Source organism: Mastigoproctus giganteus, chromosome 10 (genome assembly GCF_048544385.1).
Source record: "Mastigoproctus giganteus isolate SK-2022 chromosome 10, ASM4854438v1, whole genome shotgun sequence".
In the NCBI taxonomy this organism is placed as follows: Eukaryota; Metazoa; Arthropoda; class Arachnida; order Uropygi; family Thelyphonidae; genus Mastigoproctus; species Mastigoproctus giganteus.
Genome location: NC_143584.1, coordinates 155158932 through 155172842, shown reverse-complemented (window position 1 = coordinate 155172842; position 13911 = coordinate 155158932). Strand labels below are relative to the sequence as shown.

Sequence of the window (13911 nt, the reverse complement as noted above, 5' to 3'; positions counted from 1 at the left end):
GATTATTGTACAGATATCATCCGAAAACAAAGAAAGTAATATGAATGGGTTACAGAAAAAATTGTGTCCAACTTTCATAAATGAATTCTGAAATGTCAAACCTCACAGGGTAGCAGTGGATGCTGAGGCTTTGGTGACTGCTACACAACTGAACTTAGAAGTGGAACTCCAAGAAATGGAGAATGATGAGCTTATGGAAGTGCAAAAGAAGACAGCTACTGAAGAGTCTTTATTAGTGGTGAGTCCTGCAATGAGTGCTCTTTTGGGCTTTTGGAACAAAGAGATTTGTTTTTGAGGTGGGGAATTCTGACTGAGAGGAGCATTGGATTTTGCAATGGTGCTGATCAGCAAATAGCATGCTACAAACACACATTATGTGAGAGGAAATGAAAGGTCAGACAAACAACCCTGAACTGCTATTTTAAGCTGTTGATGTTACAGGGTTTAGGTGCATCAGCAAATTAGGCCACATTGCACCACACATATCCTGCCTATAAACTGCATGTGTTCTGCGGTTGTCGATTTTCCCATTTGTTGGATGAAAGGTGTCTGAGTTTCTGGAAGGAAAACCACGATACTGTGCTAGCCATGAACAACTCCTACTTTAAGGGACTACCTCTACTAAATCTGCTAATGATTAATTTGATACTACAAAAAATATGAATTTTCTCTTCTAATTCTTTTAGATTCACAACAGATATTCATTTATTAATTATATTTTAAATATTAATATATATGTTCTTATTCAACTTTTTTCTTTTTGCTATCATTTAGTATTTCAGGAATGAATAAACAATTTTCCTTATGTTCAGTGAATGGTATTTTGGAAAACCAACTGATTTCTTACAGTGGGAAATTCCTTGTATTCCAGCATGATCTATAGATCAGAAGAATTCCCAACTAATCATTTTGACAGCAAATATAATTATTATTAACTGATCTATAGATCAGAAGAATTCCCAACTAATCATTTTGACAGCAAATATAATTATTATTAACTGTATTTCATGTGGTCATGTGAACCTGAAACCAAGGCCAACTGCAGTCCTGTCCTGCATTTACTACTTGGCTATTATAAGTATTTACCTATCATACTCCATCTGCAGTTTTGTTATATATATGCTTATAATATGGATAAAAGGCATCTCGTGATTGTAACTGTCCCATGCTTAATTCTTTTGCTCTCTTCATCCATTTTTGCATATTTCATTTGTGGAAATTCTGCACTGGAACAAATACATTTGCAGCTTCTAGGATACATCTTTTGAATACTTCTCAAAATAGCATTTGTGAGCTGTACGTATTTATGGCCAGACTCACAAATTCTGTTGGCAATCTTAAGGCTCATGGACCAGAATTTCTGATAGGTAGAAATTTCAAGTGCCAAATGGTCATAAAGTAATAAGAAAAGTGCCAAATAATGGTCATAATAAGAAAATAATAATAAAAAGCAGAATAATCTCCACGTCTATAGTACTTACCCCTCTCATGGATTTTACCTCTCCAGAGATAACATTTCTATGATATATTCCTAAGTTTTAGGTCATGAGGAACAACAAAGTAATTACCCAGTTGTAAAATTCTGAATTTTAAGGTCAGTGTCAGAAAATGACTAGGAATGGTAAACAGTCCTCAATGCAGTGAGTCACATATGATAAACTCACAGTTTTGCTCTAATTCACATGACTCTTGAGTGTTTTTCCTTAATACTTATTATAGGTTACAAAATAACAAAATAACAAAAAAAAAAAAAAAAAGTCAGTCTAATTTTGAACATTCATGGAGCTGTGAATGGTACTCATGAAAATAATAAAAAGTATAAAAGAATAAGCAGCTATGTACTTATTACAATATTTATTCATACTAGGTATGCTTATTCTTAAGCTTTTTTTTTATTACTTTTCACCATTCAAAAAATAAAATGCCATACTTCATAGCAATTTTTTTTTTAAATTCAAACAGCTATAGCTCTCTAAATATTCAGAATCAGACCTATGTTTATAAAACTTTTTTCTTCTTATTTTGGATCCTAAAATACTTCCCAGACTCTTCTTTCTTTCTTTCCCACACACTTTTGAAATATCCTGTATGTGTGTATATATATCAAATACACCTAATTCTGTTTTTGCACGAACTTTTTTTACACGAATTTGATTTAACACGAATTCAAATTAAATATTTCAATCTCTTTTTACGCGAGTCATTTTGATTTAACACGATTTCTATGAATTTTTTTTGCCTAAATTCTAAGAATTTTTTTTTTATTTGTGGCATATTAGTATCATTTCTATATTACACGCACCAATAGATTAGTGTGATTATCAGCTATTTATTAGTGTGATAGATTAGCTAGTGTGTGCGTTTTGAAATGCGTGCTTTTGTTTACCAATGTGTACGTCTAGGTATCTATGAATCATCAACATTTTTATTGAATTTGGTGCACATCTACGGTATTCGTGCATTGTATCTTCGAAAGACATTTAGTAGTAAGCTCTATTTCAAAGTGAAAGAATCTTTAGTGAAGTTTGTGCACATATAAATTTATTAATTTTGCCTATAGTCAATAAATTGTAAGTTTACAAATTTTTCATACTTTTTTTATTAACTATAACTGAGATATTTTTCGGTAGCCCTTATATAATGTCGAATAATTCGCCTATTACCAAAATGAAAAGGAAAGCGAGTTCTTTGGAACTTAAAATTCAAATTTTAGATCGTCTTGCAACTGGACAAGGGGCTACGTCTGTAGGAAAGCATTTTGGTGTACATGAAGCTACCGTAAGAACTATTAAGAAAAATGAAGCTGCAATTAGGAAGTCGGTATGTTCTGGAACAAAAGTAAGTGTTAATTCATCATCATATACAAGAGATATTGTCAAGCTAAAAATGGAAAAGGCTCTGGTAATATGGATAGAAGATCAGTCACAAAAAAGAGTACCAGTAGATGGAAATGCCATCAAGCAAACAGCACTAAGAATTTACAGACAGAGTAAAGAAAAGAAGCCAAGCACTTCATCTCAAACAAAAAACAGAAAGTTAAACAGAAAGTATGAATTTTTTGCGAGTACAGGTTGGATGATAGGGTTTCTTAAAAGGAATGCTCTTCCTAATATAAAAATTAAAGGTGAAACTGCATCTGCAGATGAACCGGCCACTAAAGTATTCCCGCAGGAACTTGCAAAAATTATTGAAGACGGAGGATATACTCCTGATCAAGTGTGGAATGCAGATGAAACTGGTTTCTTCTGGAAACGAATGCCGAACAGAACGTATGTAGCCAAATCGCAGAAAACTGCTGGTGGTTTTAAGGTAGCTAAGGATCGTGTGACCTTGTTATTTTCCTCCAATGTTTCAGGAGATCGTATGTTGAAACCACTGCTGTTAAATCGAGCCCTAAACCCACGTTCAATGAAAGGTGTAGATATCAATAAACTGCCTGTTCACTGGATGTCAAACAAGAAGGCCTGGGTGACAACTGCTATCTTTACAGAATGGTTCAACAAATGTTTCGCCCCAGAAGTCAGATGTTATATGAATTTGAAAGGTCTCGAATTTAAAGTTCTTCTGATTTCTTGACAATGCACCCGGCCATCCTGTCTTGGAACACCCAAACATACAAATTTTATTTCTGCCACTTAAAACTACATCTTTGATACAACCGCTAGACTAAGGTATAATTGCGACAATTAAAACATACTACGTAAAACGAACATTCCAACACGTTTTGGACAAACTGAATGATGAAACACTAACAGTCATTAATGTGTGGAAGAAATTCTCAATTATGGATTGTATCAATCAAGTTGGATTAGCGTTAACTGAATTAAAACCAGCAACTTTAAATGCGTGTTGGAAAGCGGTTTGGCCACAATGTGTAAAAAGCAAAGATCCCATCATTCCTAATACGACCGAATTTCCCAACATAATTACAATGGCACACAAAATTGGTGGAGAAGGATTCGATGATCTATCGTTTGAAGATACTGATGAATTGTTAACCGACAAAGCCCTAAGCGAAGATGAAATATTAGAGGTTGTCCTTGGGACTCCTTATCCCACAGAACGTAGTGATAATGAAGAAAATGATTCTGTTCTAAATGCAGATTTAATAAAAGAAGGTCTGGAACTGGCCAGAAAATTAGGTAATCATTTTGTCAAACATGACCCTAATGAAGAACGCGCTGGGAAGTTTCAACGTGAACTGAAGTTGTTGACAGCCTCTTACAGAGAATTATATAACGGTCTAACCAAAACACGAACACAACGATTAATAACTGAATTCGTTCGTAAAAACCGGTGAAACATCAGCTACCAGAGGAGACTCGTGCTGATTTTTCTCAAGAGATCACAGATAGAATTTCATAATAGAGGAAGAAGACCATGTCCACAACATTTCTAGTGATATACCAGTCGTACGCAAATGTATGCGCCGTTTATTATCAGAAAGTGAAAATGAATAAAATCTTGTTATATGTAAAACAGATTTTTTTTGTTCATGAAGAATTTTTTTCATTTCATATGCATACAAATTTACTTTAATACATTTTCATTACATATTATTCATGTGTATTTTGTTGAAATAAAATAATAAGCTTAAAACGAATATTTTTATGTGTTTTTTTTTAATTATTTTTACTGATTTTTTAGATCCGGAACAAATCGTCTTTCCTTCCATAAATACAATGTCTTTTTTTACACGAATTTTTTTTACACGAATTTTTTAGGAACGTATCTGTCGTGTAAAAACAGAATTAGGTGTATATCAATCAATAAATTCCACAAACAGTTTTCTATATTTTTTTTAAGGCAGTTATTAAAAAAAACCTTTATAGTAGTATAAATGGCAGTATTGTGTCTGTGCACATGTGCACTTTCTGTATTAGTTGTCAATATCCATTTATTCAGGTGTTTATTATAAGGTTATCAACCAAATTTATCTATCATATAATGGTATAGATTTTTTTTTTTTTTTTTTTTAAACTTTCTGAGATGATCAATGCTCCTATCCCCATGTACTAGACCACAAAAGTTTACTATTCATGATAGGCGGAATGAATGGTTTTAAATATTCAACATATATAGTAGAAAAGCATGATTTTCACACAAATGTTTGAACCCATTTAACGGTACAAGCATTTGTGTGAAGATTGCATATATGAAAAAATGGTATAATTAAAAAAAATTCAAATTTCTCCCAAGAAATGTTTTTTTTTTTTGTCTGGGAAATTAGAGTGGAAGAAACTCTTATGCTTGAATTTGCATGGCTATATTATATATGTATGCAGCAGATTAGTGATTATCGGGGTGACTGGATAATAAAGTTCCCCATATAATCTGCAAAATTAAAGAAAATCTTATAAATGTGAAAAAATTAGGAAAATAATGAAGTTTGCCTTTTCCCCTTGGCCTTCTGATGAATGGTATACTAAGTAAATTTCAAAGCATCATCTTGTCAGTGAGAGCAGCGTGTCCTTGTTTTTCGTATTCTAGTAGAGTCCATACAAGACAAAGCAGGATTAATTTGGGCCAGAGAAATCATGGTTATCAACAATTTGGTTAATATTTCCATAGTAATCAGGGGTGTACAGCACGATAGCTTTATATTAGAAAGGCCTACCTAGTACTCTCTTGCATCATCTTTAGCACACAGAACAGCCTGGATACATGATGGCATGGACTGCAAGAGGTACTCAACACAATCTACAGGCATGGTAACCAATGCTAGTCAGCTCAATCCCGCCGTTTCTGGGTAATCAATCATGGGCATTGTATCCAAGGGCCAAATGACCAATTCCACAATGTCCTGTATGAGAGTTTTTGTAGTTATTACAATTTTTTAACAAACCTAGCTTTACCTATTTTTTATAAAAAATTAGGAAAAAATACCATATTTAATAAGAATATTATTTAATATTAATATAAAAACAAATTTTATAAAAACTACAGTAACACTGACATTAATTTTTGGTGGATATTTCAACTGTTCTTGTGTGGGTATATTTTAATTTCTATTCACTGCAATCAACCAAAATGTGCTTACAACTGATCGTGTGCAGACTCCTGCCTTATATTCTACTACCCTCACTGCTTGTATATCCCCCTTTTATATAGTGAAGAAGGAGAGCCCTATGTTAATACATTAATACATCATGTATACCCCTCCCCATTTTATATAGTGAAGGAGAGCCCTATGTTAATACATTAATACATCATGTATACCCCCCCTTTATATAGTAAAGAAGGAGAGCCCTATGTTAATACATCATAGCTGGTATACCATTTGCAGTCATCCACCATCCAAGAACTGAAACTGATCCTGTGGCCACTGTAGGTAAACTGGCTTGTGATGGGCCTTCAGCAGCAATAGTCCACAACTACTGCATCCCCCCCTCTCCTTTCTACTACCTACTACCTTACTCCACTGTGGCATGTCTGTCCCACTGGTCAGCATACTGGACCATTCTGTCATCCCCTTTGGTCAATGATATGGCTGCTTTGCATGGGACCTCTGGCCAGCTGTTCTTCTACAGTTTACCCACTCTTAATGCACTCAAAGATACTTTCTCCATTAATCTGGCACTGATGATTACCATCTGTTCAAACTCTGTTAGGTCACGCCTCTGTTCTTTGCCTGGAACACTGGTCTATTAAATACTAGTGTCAGAACACCATGCGTGAAGTCACAGTTAGGGGTGTTCCCAGTGCAAAGCTATTTCAAATGCATATGAAAATGTAGAAAGTCTTGTAAAATAAAAGTTGATTCAGGTTTTGAAAGAATCTGAAGAACCTGAGTCAGTTTTTATTTTACAAGGCTTTAAGCCACCTTTAGAGATGCTTCAACAATGTGGAATCAAATGACCAAAAAAAAAAAAAAAAAAGTGGAAATAGTGGTTCTATACTAGAATTTTACAGTAGTGTCCAGAGAAGGACGGCTGTGCTGTCCTATATGACAGTAACAGAGTTTTTCAGCTTTAGGGTTATCTCATAAGCCTGAAGATGGTCAGCAGAATCAGTGAAAGAGTGATCAAAAATCATTGGGACCTGAACCAATCACTTACACAAGCAGCTAGAGTTAATGCAAAAGTTTTATGAGCCAGTGGTCTGTAATAACATTAGCTAGGAAGATATTTTCCAATGAATATTTGGTGAAGTGCTAATTTCACTAATGAGCCATTTTAGTCAGAATCTGTAACAACATTAATTTCACTATTCCTAGTCATAGGCAACTTTTGGAACACCATACACTGACTGGTTTTATAGTTACTGAATAGCCTTATCAAGTTTACTGGAGATCCTTATAAAGCAAAGTGGGGGGGGGGGACACTGCTAACCAGCTGTTATAAATGAAAGTCACCTTATCTTTTAAAACGAGAAAACTTAAAAATTTAGAAAATTCTTAAAAAGAGAATATGTTCAATACACCTTTTAATGATAAACTTTCTACTTACAGCCAAGCACCAGTGCATACCCATATGTACAGGTACTAAAATCATGTCATATGAAAATATGTCCACTTTTCTGGTCCATCGTTTAAGAGCACCATGGCCACCACTTATAAGTTTTGGATAAAAGAATGTATTAAAGGCATAAACAGCAGGAAAATTATCTAGTTTGCTCCTTTCCATCAGTAGATTCATATAAAAGTTAATGATCTGAAAAATTACATCCAACACTGATTATCATAGTTACTTTTAAATATTTATCTTACATGAAATATTAAATAGTTATCATAAATAAATATCTATTATCTCTATCTTCAATATACTCAAAAATGGTTTGCAATAATTATTGACTCTATAAGTAAAATATGTAAAATGCACATATATTTCTGTTGTCCAGAATTTAGTATAACTTAATATTAAGCAAATATTAAGTTATTCATCACCTCCACCATCATTAAGTGAACAATTTGTTACAGATTCATATTAATTAATTAAACAAAGGATTAGAACTGGAACCCATTTCACATTTGATTAAATAGACTTTAGGCAAGTTAACTGTTAGTCAGTCAACATTGGTTCTAAGGCCTGATGAGAGGATTTAAAACAGAACCCAGAAATGTTGCCAATTAAGTAGATATGTTGTGGTGAGTTAGTGCACTTTGTAATTCACTTATCACAATAAATATCATAATCTATTTTATAACTATCCAAGTGGTACATTATGTTTGTTTTGTACATATTTTATGTTATTTTTATAAACCTCTGCATTATTAAGTTACTGCGTCAACAGTAAATGTAAAACAGCAAAAAAAAAAAAAAAAAAAAAAATCCCTTTCTTTGTGGTAAAGCTAATATATATTCATCAAAAATTCTTATAATCACACACAGAGTACAAACAGTATTCAAGCTAACATAATAATTAATCTTAGAGTTTGATCCTTAGAGTAAAAAAATATTTCCATTGATTTATTTCTGTACATTTTAGAACTTAAGAATCTCGTAAAATATTTAAAATCAGTTCTATTATAATTTTCAATTTCCAATGTCACGCACTTCAGTTCAGAGATTGTTTGTACAATTTGCAGTTGCAAATTTGCACAAATGGTCTCAGGTGTTCAGGGAGGGGTGTGTGTGTGTGTGTGTGTATATGTGTGTGTGTGTGTGTGTGTGTGAGAGAGAGAGAGAGAGAGAGAGAGAGAGAGAGAGAAAAATGAGAAGACCAGAAACAATAACAATAAGTATAAGAAATGGAGTGTGTATGCACGTGTGTGGAGCAGGAATTACAAATATATAAATTAATGAAAATTATCACAATTTAGAAGTTTTTGGTTCTAGAAGTATATTAAAAAAATCTGCAACACAGAGATTTCTCTCAAATAATTCTACTTAAGTATACGGCACATAATTTATGAGCATAAATAAAATAAATAAATATATACTGTAATATACACAAATAATTTAGTTAAAAAATACTAATAATAAAGAAAATAACCAAAAAAAAAGTAAAACAACTGATCCAATTCGTGAGCGTGCTAGAATTAATGTGTACTATATATTATAGAGTATTGGAGTCTATCCTGTTTGTCATGTGAAAGGCAGCAAAGTAAGAGTAAAGTAAGTGTCATATATGACACTCAGTTTTTCTAAAAAACTTTGCCATGGGATTACACGAAACAGTAAATGCCTATCAATTTTACTTAATGAAGGTGATAGGTAAAGAATTTAGGAGAGAAACAGATAGTTCCTACTCTTGGTTAGCCCAACAGCCAAGAATGTTGAAATACAATAGACTACAAAAGTAGTAGAGTATGTGAGACCTCTATTTTTTAATCTGATTATGTAATGCAGTTCTAGCATCACTCCTACCTGTCTATTAGAACATGTTAGACTGAAAACCATTTTTACATGAAATTTTAATAATTGCTATGCTTATTTGATAATGACATTTCTTTTTATTTACAGTAAATATTTTTTATTTTTATTTATTTATTATTATTTTTTGGCTGGTGCAGCATAAGCCTTAGGCCTCCTTCCACCATATGGCCATTACTAACACTAATACTAACTACATTTGAGATTTTGGTAACTGATGAAAGGAACTGAATTTTATCTGCTGCCCAGTTCAGCTCAGCTCATTCTCCCACCACATCTATATCTATTTTCTCAATAACTTATGAAAGGGTACTGCTACAGATTATGGCAAAGGTTCCTGCTGTGTTTCACAGCAAATTTTTACAACCCACTGGCATAAGTGCAAGTGTGAACCTTCTGTTCTTCTATGCAGCATATCATCCCCTTGGGCTGTCATTAAAATATTTCCAAGTTGGTACAACTTTTTAATTAATTTCAATCAGAGCTGTTTTATGTACAAAAAGTTAGGTGCAATTTTAGGTACAAAAAGTTAGGTGCAAAAGTTATGTACAAAAAGTTAGGTGCAATGATATCTTGCTGAAATAATGCATTTCATAATGAAATACTGCATTAATGAGATACCGCATTGTTACGATGATGATTTTGAATGGCCCAAGAGGATACCCAACTATTAAAAAAAAATAAACAAAATCAAAGGGAGAGAGTGAAGAAACAAACAAAAAATAATAGTATTATTGGATAATCTACATATTTTTATTCCTTGATGAATGGTTAAAAATTATTTTTATCACCATTGGCGTAAACAGGGGGGGGGGACCCTCAATCCTTTACTGATTTCAAGCAGAGCTGTGTCTTGTTTTAAAAATATAGTACTTCAGAAAATGTCAGAGACAAATTTTATAACAAATGACATCCCTTCTAGATACAGTGCAATCTTGATATATCCTCACTTTGTTATGCCACAATTTCAGATTTAATGAGTGTAATCCTGTCCTTGAAGAGAATAAAAGAAAAAATGAAGTTTACAGCAAACAGAAATTTCAAAAATGGAGACTGAGAAAAATAAACTCCGTACCTTGCAGTGAGAGAACCAGCTAATCCAAATGCAGGCCATTGAACTATTATATTCCGTTTTGCAGTAAATTTTAATGAACAACAAAGCTTATCCTAGAGTAATTTCAATAAATGTTCAGTTTTTTGCCTACTGCACCACAATTACAGATACAATTTAAAAAAAAAAAAAAGAATCACTGAAATAGTAATTGCATAATAGGGAACTTAAAAAGGTAAACATTATTTTTCCTCTGAGAGGGAAAATGAGAATAAGCTACAAGTTGCAATATATTCACTTATAAATTTTTGTAAGCAACAGCATGTGACATCCTTTACAAAAATAAGAAATCATATATAGAGTGGCAAAAACTGCTTAAACCGATACATGACTATAGGCATAATGCAAAGTGTGCTCAGGAATACATTAATAGTGCAACAAAGGGGTATTTGTTAGATATAAACAAAGTTTTTTTTTTTTTGTATTGTAATGTCATGGGAACATGTACTTTTATCTTTAAAACTTTGTTGCAATTGTAGGTCTGAAATCCCTTTCAGAATTCAATTCCTAAGTTTTGTAAGAGATTTCAGAAGGCACCACTACCCAACTCTGCTTAGCATTAAAATGTCATACAATCTGTTTATTGAAAGAGGTTTACATCAATTGCATCTTTCTGAAAAGAACTGCAATACAATACAGGTAATCTTCATATAACATGGTTATTAGGTCCCTGTAAAATGTCATGTTGTGTGAAACCATGTTATACAGGGCTAAGAAAAAGTACAAAAAGAGGTGGGGGGTTAAGTTACAAAAGCTGACAAAAATACTCTATTTCGTTAACAAAACTAACAAAAATACACCATTCTAGATTTCGTGTATCTTCTGCTCTCTTTGAAAAATTAGGAATCTGGGTTTGTTTGCTTTTGTTTAATAAATCTTTGTGAATTTCATCGAATGGAACTAAGCATTTTTGAAGATCCCTTTTGAACTTTGGGCTCCTTTCATTCAAGAATCTGCATTCAAAAAATAATACTCTAATTGCTCGGCTAACTTTATGCTTTCCCCTATGTTTTTTAGTGTAAAATTTGGAAGTTTAGAATTTTCATCTGTGATATCATCATCTGAATTGATTTGATTTTACCTCCGATGCCATTTGCACCAAATCTGCTATTCTTGAATGTCTTCAGTAATCATATCTTTTTTTATTTTTTTTAGGAGCATCAGCGACTAAGGCTATGTTTCTCTGTATATTGTCTATAAATCATGTGTGTCCTGAGGTCGATCTTCTGTTTTGCTGGATGAAAATCCCAAGTTTCGGGAGAAAAGACCATGCTATCCTTGCCGGAGCCTGACTAACTCAGCCATGTTGTGAAAAAGACCCATAAAAATTCCTTCTTTCATCGACGGGATTCGAACTCAAGTCTTTTCCAGCTGGTGTGGGGAGGAGGGCGATTCTATCAACCACAAGGGCTTCAGTAGTCATATCATAAAAACCTTTCCCTCCTACCAAGTTAGTTCTACTATCGCACCGATTCCGTTTTCTGCCCGTTCGATCATATTTCCTGAATGAAGTGACTCTGACCATACATTTTTCCATAAACATTTAATGTTGACGGTTTTACCTCTTTCAGCGATAAAGCTACGATTCTGATACAGTCCACAATTGAGAAATGTTTCCATGCCTCCTTTACTTCAATAGATTCTGAATCAATTTTTTCCAAAATCCATTGTAACGATTTTCTGATGGAATGAGTTTTATAGGTGGATATAATGCTTTGATCTAATGGCTGAATGAAAGAAGTTGTATTAGCTGAGTACAACTGTGGTGGTAGGAACATAACTTCAATGTTTGGATGGCCCGGTGTGCTATCCAATAGTAATAAAACTTTGAAATCTAGATTTTTCCACAAGTTCAATAGCACAGAATGTAACACAAGAATTTCCCAACAAAATAAAATACAGGGATTTCTCTAATTATTTTTTGACTAGCGATCAACAGTGGGGATTCAAAAAGAGTGGAAACGTTGAAAAATTACATCCAATATAATAGCAGGGTTTTCTCCGCACAAAAGCACCCTGTTACAGCGAAACCATGTTATATAAGTATTGTGTTGTGCGATGATTGCCACAATTTATCAATCATTACAGGCATTACATTCAGTACAGGCAACTCCCATGTTATATGGGGGTTGCCTGTACTGAATTGCAGTTCTTCCTTGAATTATTCAAGCTATCAACTTTCACAACAAAAGGTGGAAGTTTGTTCCAGCAACAATCAACCACCCACTGGATAAAGGCAAACTTCCGCACACCTATTCTGCTTGAGCAAGAGGAAGAAACTCATAAGTATTGAGCTTGTTCAATCCATTGAAATCCTTAAACACCTCACAGGCACCTAGTTGCCAGATGCTACATTTTTGCAGGACTGAAGCCTCTCTTGGTAAGAGCATCCCTCCATTCCCTTCACAATCTGTTGAATTTTTCTGTACTTGTTCCAGCAGTTCTATATCCTTATTAAAATGCAGCCTCCAGACTTGACACAGTACTCAAGATGTAGATTGACCACTGGCTTATACAATGGGATAATTATTTCCTTATCCCTGTTAGCAAAATTGCTGTATATCATTTACAAAACCCCATTAGCTGTCCTGGTAGCCTGTCTGTTGCATTGCTCAGACAACTTCATATTCGAGTGCACAATTAACTCCAGGTCTTTTTCATTTTCCATTACACCGAGTGTAGCACTACACAGGTGGTACCTTACATTTGTCAATGTTAAACTTCAGTTGCCATTTCTTAGTCCATCTGCCTAACTTTTCAAGATCCTATTGAAGTACGCACCATCATTCCTGTCATTAACCACCCTGCCAACCTTTGTATCATCTGCAAACTTGGACATTACACCAGATATACCTTAATCAATATCATCGATAAATATAGAAAACAACAATGAGCACAACACTGAACCCTGGGGACTCCACTAATAACATTAATCCACGAAGAGCAGCATTCATTGATCACCATTCTCTGTCTTCTCCCACACAACCATCACTTTATCCATAGCAGCAACTTGCCCTTAATGCTGCACTGCTCCAATTTGTACAGCAGTCTTTTATGCGCAACCGCATCAAAAGCTTTCCTGAAATCCAAGTATATATCAAAATTATTTATTTTTTTTTTACCCAGTTCCTTGTGACCACATCGTAGTATCCAATCAAATTGGCCAGACTAGATTTCCCCTTAACAAACCCATGCTCTGTCTGAAGTATAATTGCAGCCTTGTCTAGATGATCTTTCATTACCTCTTTTAGCAGTGACTCATTATTTTACCCAGAATAGAAGTTAAACTAACAGGTCTGAAATTACTCATGTCACTCGCTGATCCCCTTTTGTAAATTAGGGATACATTCACACATCTCCAGTTCGCGGGGACCTCCCCTGAATCCAAGGATGCGCTCATAATTATGGCTAAGGGTTTGTTTACTTCCTTTGCATCCTCCCTTAATATAACTGGATAGATCCCATCCTCCCAGATGCCTTTATGTT

General features: G+C 34.0%; 1 protein-coding gene across 1 annotated transcript in view; it reads right to left on the bottom strand.

Moving 5' to 3' along the window:
* The window catches only part of LOC150079399 (uncharacterized), a 285562-nt gene that overhangs the window by 40907 nt on the left and 230744 nt on the right, over positions 1 to 13911 (bottom strand). The window contains exon 15 of the mRNA XM_090382711.1: positions 7449 to 7652. Coding sequence (XP_090238837.1) covers positions 7449 to 7652 — 204 coding nt within the window. The remainder of the gene's footprint in view (positions 1 to 7448; positions 7653 to 13911) is intronic.